The 11,494-nt window shown below is 42.6% G+C and overlaps 1 protein-coding gene and 2 pseudogenes across 1 annotated transcript; 1 reads left to right on the top strand and 2 right to left on the bottom strand.

Moving 5' to 3' along the window:
* Positions 1-3,386, top strand: LOC104455236 (annotated as a pseudogene).
* A 1,010-nt stretch (positions 3,387-4,396) lies between these two features.
* On the bottom strand, positions 4,397-7,449 carry LOC120295983 (annotated as a pseudogene).
* LOC108954182 (cysteine-rich and transmembrane domain-containing protein WIH2-like) lies at positions 7,409-9,511 on the bottom strand. Its single transcript, XM_039316295.1, has 3 exons — positions 9,351-9,511; positions 8,966-9,101; positions 7,409-7,698 (listed from the first exon to the last, which is right to left on the bottom strand). The coding sequence occupies exons 1-3, from the start codon at positions 9,400-9,402 to the stop codon at positions 7,653-7,655; spliced, it is 234 nt and encodes a 77-aa protein (XP_039172229.1). The 5' UTR covers positions 9,403-9,511; the 3' UTR covers positions 7,409-7,652.
* Positions 9,512-11,494: the final 1,983 nt, after the last annotated feature.

The raw sequence follows: 11,494 nt of genomic DNA, 5'->3' as shown, positions 1-11,494 counted from the left end.
ATGGTGACTAGCCAAGCAGTCCGGCGAGATCAAGGCTCCGCCCGTCCAAGCGAGCCCAAGCTGTCGAGCTCCATCGTGGCCAGTGAGCTTGGGGCTCGGCCGACCCAAGTGAGCCCGAGCTCCATCATGGCCGGCGAGCTCGCAGCTCGCCTAATCTAGGCGAGCCCGAGCTCGGCCAAGGCCGACGAGCTCAGAGCTCGCCTAAGGTCAACGAGCTCGGGGGCGATGAAGATAGCGGCGTGATGGCAAGGTAGGCGGTGGCTACAATCGATTGGGATCAGAAAGGAAATGGGGTGCTTTGCTCATCCAAAGATTTGCAATCGATGGAAGGAAGAGAGAATTGAGGAGATAGGAAGGAAGGCCATGGGTTCAAAGTGGGTTTTCTAAAAACCCATTCAGACCCCCTTTTTTTTTTTTTTTGCTTTACTTTCAAAGACTCATTTGTCACCTATATTTCATTTTCACTAGACCCAATATATAACCCATTTAACTAAAAATGAGATGGATTTATGGCCCATTTTGCCAACTCTAGTCGGGAGTTCTGCGGACTGCTGTCGCTGTGGCCAAAAGACCCCCACGAAAAATCGGGGTCGAAACAGACCAGACTCTCTTTCACCCGCCAAATCGTCCGCCACCGACGGCCCGGATTGACGCCCTTAGAGCGGGACTCAACCCGAACCGTTCGGGTGGAACCGCACGACCGGATGCATGTGACGGGAAAACTGAAGAAATCGCATGTTTGGCTACACGAATGATACCGATCCCAGACGAGAGAACAAGATGGGGGGGAAGAATTAGGAGACGTACCAGCTATCCACGAAACCGGAGATGCTCCCGAAACGCGACCTCGGTACCACCTTCGGTGCCTTACCGAGCGGCAGCAGAGACCGCTGCGGCGGAGGCAGCGGCGACGGCGGGGTATACTCGGCGTCATAGCCCTGCAGGGGGTGCCCGGCGGGTGGGTCCGCGTCCTTGGGATACCCCTCCAGCGGATAATCTGTGGATGAAGTTTAAGATGATTTATTACTCATGTCGATGAGGGATTTTCGCAGCTTGGATACAAGTCAATGAAGGAAAAGAGACGGTGTCAGTGGTATTTGGAGTTGGAGATGGCGAGTTTGTCCCTGGAGGCAGCATCGTGGCAGAGCAAGAGTGCTGGTCTTTGCTAAAAGGAGGCGTCGCTGCGAATTCTTCGAGCACTGTCGATGTTCTTTTCGAGGTGAAGTGATGGCCACTGAACTGTTTTAGATTAATCTACTTCTGAAAGAACACACTTCAACTAGTTTATGCCTTCTTATTTGATTATTAAAAGATCAGCACATTCCAAAAATGAACTGAATTCAAGACAAGATCAGAGACTTGATGTATGATTGCTATTGTTATCCCCCATGTGCACAGTTAACTTCTCCAGTAATCAGTACTTTTCGAAATTCACCCTTCGATTGGGAGTAAACGGGCAGTGTGTTTGCCATATTCGTCCCGAATTTGGTCAAGATTAAACCTGTGTGAGAATACTTTCACTGAAAAGTTGGAAGCTACATTAGTTGGAGTGCTAATGTTGTCCTGATTCCTGATTGTGGCAGAGCAAGAATACCTCGAAAGAAATATGGGTCGACAATGTTGCGCTGCAGCCATTCTCGAAGAAGCAATGGAGGTTTCACCAAGATAAAAGCATAGAGAAGGTGAAATCAGAAGTTGTCCCAAGTTAGCTCAAAAAAAAAAAAAAAAAAAAAAACCTGTTGCGAATTTTAATCTCGCAGGTACGGAAGAGCAGAGTGAGGTTCCAGATAACTTATGGGAAGAAAAGAGGACTCGCGGTCAGAGGAGCCAAATTTCTTGTCAAACAAACCAAACCAGGCTTCCCATTCGGGTGCGGTATGAACTTCCACATCCTCGAGAGCACTGATTATCAAAACTGGTTCGCTTCGAGGTTCAGGTACACCACTTTCACCAACGCAATGAAGTGGTACAGCACAGAGGCAAAACAAGGCCAAGAGAACTACACAATAGCCGACGCAATGGTGAAGTTCTCGCAAGATAACGGCATTTCAATCCGAGGCCACAATGTTTTCTGGGACGATCCCAACTACCAGCCTGATTGGGTCAAGACCCTGTTGCCCGAGGACCTGCGAAAAGCAGCAGAGAAGAGGATCAATTCGGTTGTCTCCAGATATGCAGGAAAATTGATTGCTTGGGATGTGGTCAATGAGAACCTGCACTTCAGCTTCTTTGAGGACAACCTTGGGAAAAATGCTTCCTCGATATACTACTCGACCTCATACAAACTCGATCCAACCCCGAGGATGTTCTTGAATGAGTACAACACCATTGAGTACTGTGGGGACGAGAAGGTGAGCCCGGGGAACTACAAGAAGAGGTTCAAGGAGATATTTTCGTACCCTGGAAACGAAGATATCCCAGCAGGAATAGGAGTACAAGGCCATTTTGGCTCACAACTGGTGTTCCCATTTGGCTCACAGAAGTGTCTGTGGAACCAGGAGTTAACCAGGTATCAACTATGCATGGCCACGCAACCGGGTGTGCCCTGTCAGACTGGTTGGCCCGAAAGGAAAAATTGGGCAGGCTTGGGCAAGCATTTCTCTTCCTGCAATCGGCCCGCCCAACTTCACCAACCTTCCCTGTCAATATTAAATAAAATATTTGATTTTCTTAATAATGGGCATCCACACTCATCCTATAATGTGATGTCCTGAACCAATTTAGAGTTGTGATTAGTGACAAATTGAAAGTGCAATATCAAAGGATTGGCACTCCCTAATGCATTAAAGTTTTTTCTTTTTCTGGCATCGCAGGCTCAGTACTTGGAGGAGATCCTAAGGGAGGCTTTTTCACATCCTGCTGTGGAAGGGATCATAATGTTTGCAGGCCCTGCGTACACCGGCTTCAATGCCACCGCTCTCACCAACAAAAGCTTCAACAACATGCCGGCTGGGGACATCGTGGACAACCTAATCAAGGAATGGAAATCCCCTGATTTCGAAGCCTGCACCAACGATGGAGGGTTCTTTAGCACTTCACTGTTCCATGGAGAGTATGAGATTACGATAACCGACCCAGCCACAAATTGCTCCTCCACTTCAAGATTTGAAGTGACCAGAGATAGCTCAGGGAGAACTTTCCATTTTTAGATTGGATAAAAGCTCAGCTGAAAGCTCCTATAGATATCTGAGGATAGTGTTTGATGGTTGACAGATAACTGCTAATTAAGATTAATTAAGGAGGGAAAAAGCAAAAGGGTTCAATAAAAATGTCAGTAATTATTTGTATGAATAGTCAATAGCATGTAATTTTGACCTAGAAGATCATGCTTATTGATGACATACAAGTGATTTTGCACCTCTATGAGAATGTGGAAATTTCTCTCAGAAGCCTGTTAATAATGCTGGCCGGGTCACCTCAGGCGATGCGGTAGTTGTGGGGTGGCAATGGTGATGGTCGCATTGCGAATGTTGTCTCTTCTCTCGGTCCATCAGAAGGCAAAAACGATGATTGATTCATTTTATAGTGTAATATTTATGTTTGCGTAAGTTAAAATATAAGATCGAACTAGAAAGATATAACTACTTCGAAAAAATTTAAGCTTAGAGTTAGCCTAGTAGGTCATTGTTGCAAAAATACTTTAGTGCCGGACACTGCTTGTTATATAGGTAGACATCGAAGCTTCAATTAATTCTCTCATTACCATTGAACTCACATAATTTCGAACTCAATCACAATTTTTCTATCTTTTTTCTGCTTAGTTTAGGATTGCAAGCTGTCCCCTGCAGGCTTTAGCTATGTATCTTCTAGGAGACCAAAAATGCGAACTACTTCGAAGATCATATGTGCAGAATAATTCATATGGCCATTTTTCTTTTTCAGGCTGAGATCTTGGGTTCTTATCATCTACTATCAATGTTTGGTTCTTCATTCTTGCATTCATGATAGTACTAATCGCGCAATCGAATTGGCAATTTGCATGTCAACACGCAAGAAAGTCGCAAAAGGGCAGTTGGCGTATTTGATATTGCCTGTGTTGGTGCTGATTTGCCTTCAAATGGCTTAAAACTGAAGGCATTAGCTTAATTGTTTAGGATTGCGTCATCAGAACAGGTAAAACATTCTCCCAGTCAACTTCATTCAAAGCATCGAGAGAACAAAAAATCACTAATACCTGATCCTGAGTAGAAGAGTAGAACCAAATATGTAATGTTCCTATTACTCTAATTTCAGAAAAGTCTCCTAGAAAGAACGAAAATTGAAAAATGTTGACTATTGCTCATGAAATCCTAAGATGAATTATCTACTTTTAAAAATACCTATACTATGAATTATATCAGCATCAATCGACGCTCAAAAACTATCCTTAGGTGTATAGGAGCTTGTGGCAGACTATTCATTCCATCTGAATATGGAAGATCTTCTCTGAGCTATCCTTAGTCACTTCGAATATTGAAGTGGAAGAGGAATTCGTGATCGGATCGATTATTGTGATCTCATATTCTCCATGGAGCAACGAAGTGCCAAAGAACCCTCCTTCATCTGTGCGAGCTTTCAGGTCATCAGATTTCCATTCCTTGATCAGCTTGTCCACGACGTCTCCGGTGGGGGTGCTGTTGAAGTTCATGTCTGTGAGAGCAGTGGCAGAAAAGCCGGCAGGCAAAGTGCCTGCGAAAATTATGATCCCTTCCACGGCAGGATGAGAATAAGCCCCCCTAAGCACCTCCTCCAAGTACTGAGCCTGCGATGCATATTAGAAAGTGTCAAATTGCCAGGTTTTTAAAACTGTGCTTCTAGTCACTGATCACAACTCAAGGTTGGCTCAGGACAGTAGATGTTAGGATTATGGATAGGCCAGGACTAATATCGGGAAAAGGAAACTGCTCTATATAAGATCGGAGAGGTTCAGTGGGTGGGACGCGAGAAGAGAATTGCTATCCCAAGCCCTGCCCATTTTGCTCTTCAGGTTCAGCGGGCTGCCATGCATATGATCAGCTCTGTCCTAGGGAAAGGCCAATACCTGGTTAAGTCCTAGTTCCACAGATACTTCTGTCAGCCAAATGGGCGCTCCAGTTGTTGCAAGAATATCCAGGCTTGATCTCATATAAGCCAAATTTGGCTGGCCAGGGCCAAAATGGCCCTGCACTCCTATTCCTGCAGGTATATCTTCGTTTCCAGGATACGAAAGCATCCCCTCGAGCCTCTTCTTGAGGTTCCCGGGGCTCACCTTAACATCTCCACCAAACTCAATGGTATTGAACTCATTCACGAACATTCTCGCACTTGGATCAAGCTTATATGTCTTCAAGAAATAAATCGAAGAGGTATTTTTCCCGAGATTGTCCTCAAGGAAGCTGAAGTGCAGGTTCTCATTGACCACATCCCAAGCGATCACATCTCCAGCATATCTTGATACGATGGAGTTGATCCTCCTCTCAGCTGCTTCCTGCAGTTCCTTGGGCGAAAGGGCCTTGACCCAGTCAGTCTGGTACTTCGGGTCATCCCAGAAAACGGTGTGGCCTCGAATTGAGATTTTGTTGTCCTGTGCAAACTTCAGCATCGCGTCAGCTGTCGTGTAGTTCTCATGGCCTTGCTTCTTCTCTGTGCTGTACCACTTCATTTCGTTGGTGAAAGCAGTGAATTTGAACCTCGATGCGACCCAGTTTTGATAATCGGTGCTTTTGAGAATGTGGGAGTTCATGCCGCACCCGAATGCAAAGCCTGGTTTGGTTTGTTTGATATGAACTGTGGCTCCGCCAACGCCGGCTTTTGAATATGGATAAGTAACTTGCAATCTCACTTTGCTCTCAATGCTTTGGTCTTGGTGAAACCGCCATTGCTTCTTCGAGAATGGCTGCAACGAGACATTGTCGACCTATATTTCCTTCGAGGTATTCTTGCTCTGCGACAATCAGAAATCGGTATCAATGTATGCTTACTATTAGCTCTTCACCTAAGGTAGCTTGAAACTTTTCAATGAAATTGTTCTTGCAAAGGTTTAATCTCGACAAAAATATTAAAATATTATTAAAAGTTGTTCACGTCAGCGCCGATCAGGCCACGTCAGCCGGCCGACGTCTAGTCAGCAAAATCCGGCCAAAATTGGCCGGAAATGACTGAATTGGCACAACCTAGTTTAGGACTGGCATAACCTAGTTTAGGACTAAATCAGCACTAAAAAAGATTTAGGATTAAATCGGCACAAAGACAAAAAGTTTAGGACTTTTTAGCACTTTTCCCCATGTTGCCAAGAAATTAGGTAATCTCTCCCTACAATTTTCCCAAAAATTAATGAAAGGATTGGCTCGGTTTATTTCGTGAAAAATGAATAATTTAGAAAAAAAATTCACAAAATTAATCATTTGGTGTCAATTACAAAAATGAATGATGAATATTTTCATCACCTATAAAAATAAAAATAAAATTATTAGTAATTTATTTTAAGTGGTATAAATGATTATTTTTAAAAAATATTTTCCGATTTTATTAATCGGGAGAGGGAAAAAGAAGATGAGTTGGTATCATGTGCCAACATGCTAAGGTGGTTGGATGCAATTGGAAGATGACATCATCCTCTTGTGGCCATCTCCTAAGCGTCGTTTTCTCTTGAGGCGACTCCACAAATGCAATTTTAGTCAAGTCAATCCAATAATTTCATATTGACCAAAATCTTCACCACACTAGTTTTTTTGTTTTGATCGAAATTCGCCAGTCATTGAGATTGTGATAAACGCGGGGTTGTGACTTGACTTTTGGGAGGCTTGTGCTACACTGCCGAGAGACATCTTGGTGATAACAATCGTTTGACGAAAAATTTAACTTTGAAAATTTCATGATATCCGAGATGTGAATGTAAGACAGTCACTATTATTAGAATAGAGAAAAAAAATCAATATCATAAAAATATAGATGAAATAATTGATGAACTTATTATGCGACGTTGTAAGAATAATCGTCAAATTCGTCCTGATATCATAAACAAGGTGGAATCCACGATGACATGATTTGACTTTTTCTTGATTTCGTGTATATCCTTTCTACATTACACCATTTAAAAGAGCATGCGGATATTCCCTTCTTCAATCTTCTATTCCAACACACTACCGCACCCCAAAAGCGAGGAAATTCCCCATAAGAACCGATTGTATCCGAAAACCATTTAAAGTAGGTTTCAGGATGGGGACAATTAGTTCAAAGTAAGGAATCAAGAGTTGAATTGGCAAAGGCCAATCCCCAAAAGGTTTTACTCGAAAATTGAACCAATCTTAACATGAACCGCCGTCCTAGAATCGACCGTTGTAAAGTAGGTTAGTTTAGGTTCGGTTTCTTGAATTGAAAACTGACTCGATTGCACATCCCTAAGCGATACAATGAAATCAGATTTGGTCGCTCCTATACTACCACGAAGAGGACAAATTCATGTGGGACTTTAAGCAGCAGCAGCGGCATGGTACAGATTCTAGAACAAAACACATCGACCACATAGGCGGGGGGGAAATACACTTACAAATTGACAAGCAAAGTCCGTATTATTTGAGGAATCGGCGTGGGACCACAAAATAGACACAGAAAATATAATAACAAAAGCAAATAACAAAAGAGTCCTCCTCCTTCACATGAAAATCACACTTTCAGTCTTGTTGCTCTCCTCCTCAGAAGCAACGGTCCACAACACAGCAGCAGCACAGTGCACTCAAACTGCAATTTGCATTCACCGTTCCCAGATTAGCATCGATTTCCAGCATTTACCAGCCAATAATTTTCCGAAAAAAGGGCATTTAGACCACAATAAAGGGTTATGCTACTCTTAAAACCTTAGTGTTTCAACCAAGATAATCGTCCGATTACATGAAAGTATAGGATGCTGATAACATAGAACCTGATGTATACAACAGTAAGGTAAAATATATATCGACCCCCACTATCGCTATCATATTGCCCGCCCGACTAGGGAGCTTACCAGACGGATTGCATATAAAATGTATTCTCGAGCGATTCTGCAAATGCGATATCGAATTATAGAAAGTCAAAATTGATTTTTATATTATTTTAGTAATTACTATATCTGCTGCGGAATGTTTATCCGGGGTTCTTGCACGCTTTCAAGGTTGCATCCCAAAAGGTACATCTCATCCCCAGTTGAGCACTCTGCAATGACCCCGGTCAACCAACACCCAGCATTGACCACGCACGCCTCTGGGCCAAAGCGTTTCTAGATTTTTTTTTGGTCAGGAAAAGCGTTTCTAGATGGATAGGATAAGATGGGAACTCGTCGGGTGGTCCCGAAAGCTAAGTGAAGATTCCTCGGTTTTCCTGAGGCGGAGGGACCGGTGTTGACCGCTGATTTGCCAAAAACCTTAGCACCTCCAAATCACTGATCACACATAATACGGCGAAGTTATTCCCTACATCTATACGATTTGATGGTCCTTGCTACCAAAAAAAAAAAAATCCTTAATTTTTACTTAGTCATTAAGAACTTGTAGATTGATTCGCAATTCAATAGAATAATTCAGTGCACCAAACTATACTTATCATCTTGAATTAGCCAAATGCTAAAATACTCGAGACCCAATTGACCATATCACTGACATTTTCCTAATCTAAACCCCCAAAATTGAATTCGATTTTTCACTGGCCAAATTGAACCTGAACCCGACCCGCTTACTCCACCCCACTGTGAAGTGGCCAGGAGTTCCGGCAGACTGCCGTCGCCCTGGTCACAAGACCCCCACGAAAAAATCAGGGTCGAAACAGACCAGACTCTCTTTCACCCGCCGGATTGTCCGCCACTGACGGCCCAGATTGACGCCCTTAGAACGGGACTCGACCCGACCAGTTCAGGTCGAACCGCGTGACCGGATTACATGTGACGGGAAAACTGAAGAAATCGCATGTTTGGCTACACGAATAATACCGATCCCAGTCGACAGAACAAGAAAGGGGGGAGAATTAGGAGACGTACCAGATTTGCCCGAAAGTGAGGCGGCTATCCATGCAACACTGCCCCTGCGGCGGCGGGAAGTCCACGGCGGCATAGCTCTGCGGGGGGTGCCTGGGGGGCGGGTTCGCGTCCTTGGGATAACCCTCCGGCGAATAACCTAAATCCACGCAACCAAACAGGGTCAGATTCTTGACGAAGAACCCGAACCCCACACCAGATCCGTCGCCGGAAACCGCCGTCCGACGCGGATCCGAGGGGATAAAGGTCGGAACTTTCTCACAAAAAACGATGACCCATCCATCGACCGGCGCGGAAACTCGGCCAAATCGGAAAGCGAACGAGAAAAGGTGAAAAACGAAGAAGGGGGTCGATCGCGGGTTGATCGGGGTCGGGGTTCGAGGCTGACCTTGCGGCGGAGGGACGCCGACGGGGGGTTGCTGCTGGTTGTAGTTGCTCATTCTCGCGGCGTCGATCGGCTCCCGGTGGCGGTCGGAGAAATCGCTTGCTCCTTGTCTGCGAGCAAAACCAGAACTTGTAGAGAGAGAGAGAGTGACAGAGGGAAAGATAGTGGGGTTGGGGAGGTACTGATATTCATATGTTTTTTTAGCGCGGAGTGATTTTTTTTCCTTTTTCTTTTTTATCTTTTTTCAATATTTTATTTTACGGGGATTATGAATGAATAAACAAGACGAAGGGGGTGCTTGGTGCTGCAATCGAGAGGATACTTCGTGCTCCACTTATTTTAATCATATCTTTTCTTATGTGACAAGGACACTTGTAGGCGATTGAATTATATTATTAATTCTTCATAGAAATTCGAAGTCCAATTCAAAATTTAGTCTTTCACGTGAAATGGCTCGACCACGACCGAATCAACCCTACCAAACCAATTTTTGGCTAGTTTACACAAAATCGGTGAACTCCTAATATAAAAATTGGGGAATCGGGTTTGATCGGCCAAAAAAGTCTATTCATACCGACTCTAGAACTGCTTTGATGAAAACAAGTTTCGGATCGTTGACTGGGATTTTACCCAATTATTGAATTGAAAACCCCTAATTTAAAATGGAATTAAAAAGGAAAACGTGGGATTTGAGTGGGAATTGCTGAACCAAAAGAGGACGGGGGTCAGCATTACCGTCCGACTCAACGCTGATCCTTGCAAATTAGCAGTGGAAACCGTCATCATGCTGATGAAGGGTCCTGATTTCGCCACGTGGCGATCGGCCGGAGCTCCAGGGCTGTGATTTGTGTGTGTTTTGTTGAGGAGCGAATCAGCATCAGAAGACGTGTTTGTTACCGTTTCTTATCAAAAGGAAAATACTTGAAAGATTTAAAAAATTTTAAAAAATTCAAACAAATTTTTTAAAAGTATTTATTAAAAAAAGAGAGAGAGAGAAGAGAGAGAGAGAGAGAGAGAGAGGAGAGGGAGAGGAAAAAGGGAAAGGCAAAACTCGTGTATTTGACAAACGGGGGAAGCGGCCGTGGGCTAAAAGGCGACTTGATGGAGAAAAAGCACCGCGTGAAGCTCGCATCTCTATTTGGGTCCTTTCTAAAATATACATTGGATTAGGTTAGCAATTGACCATATAAATTAGATTTTCTTCTTTTCTATTTCACAGCTCAAAAAAGAAAAAAAGAAAAGAAAAGAAAAGAAAAGCATTTGAAGAAGAAATGCTTCGAAAAAATGTTGAAAACGTGATTTTTTTTTTTTAAATGTTTGGTCCAATTTTTGAGAATGTGATTCTATATCGTTTCTATGTAAAAATTTGTTCACGCACATATAAGAAGGAAATCATCGAGGCTTCGTCTATGAAGAACTCAATGCAAGGTGGGCCGGGCAATTTTCTAATTTTGATCGGATGGGATCTCTTCACCTTTGAGGTGGATTGGGAATTAGGATTTGTAGGTGTAGGGGGTTTATTAAGAAATGAAGAGGGTGACTAACTTGGTGGTTTTGCCACATTCGAAAGAATATGTTCGTCAACACAAGTGTAGTTTTTGGTATTGTAGTTGGGACTAAACTTTGCAAAAACAACTTGTTTTTCACAGGATCACCATTAAGACTGACTCTAAAAGCCATCACTGATCTTGTAAGTCTAGAGCTTATGGTTGATAATGTTGGCCTTGCTTCACTTAAACATATCAAAAGACTATTGTCTACGTTTGGTGGTTGGGATAAAATTAAGGATATAATAAAATTTTTCCTATATTGCGTTTGATGTCCGCTTAAAACGGAATAAGTTGAATATAAATGAGATATAGAATGACTAAAATTATCCATGAAGAAAGTGAGATAAATGTGGATAGGATTTTTAATATCCAAAATAGGAAAATTATTTCGCTCGAATAACAAATTTCTTAAATTAACAAATCTAAAATTATATTTCAATATAAATAATATTTGAATTCTAATATAAGAAATTCAAAATAACAATTTATTTTTAATTTAATCTAATTTTTATTTATATATTTGAATTTAACTTTATCGTATAAAATAAATTAAATATTAATACATATTTATTACATATTTTAGGTGTTTTAGTATTT

Source organism: Eucalyptus grandis, chromosome 7 (assembly GCF_016545825.1).
Source record: "Eucalyptus grandis isolate ANBG69807.140 chromosome 7, ASM1654582v1, whole genome shotgun sequence".
Lineage (NCBI taxonomy): Eukaryota > Viridiplantae > Streptophyta > Magnoliopsida > Myrtales > Myrtaceae > Eucalyptus > Eucalyptus grandis.
Note: the sequence above shows the minus strand (reverse complement) of the source record. Positions and strands in the feature narration are given on the sequence as shown.

Bases quoted from the DNA above. Each gene is read 5' to 3' on its own strand.
- LOC108954182 (XM_039316295.1), bottom strand. From the start codon at position 9,402: ATGAGCAACTACAACCAGCAGCAACCCCCCGTCGGCGTCCCTCCGCCG. The intron at 9,102-9,350 runs GTCAGCCTCGAA...GCGTGGATTTAG, and splicing joins CGGCGTCCCTCCGCCGCAAG to GTTATTCGCCGGAGGGTTAT. The intron at 7,699-8,965 runs GTACGTCTCCTA...TGCAAATTGCAG, and splicing joins CTCACTTTCGGGCAAATCTG to TTTGAGTGCACTGTGCTGCT.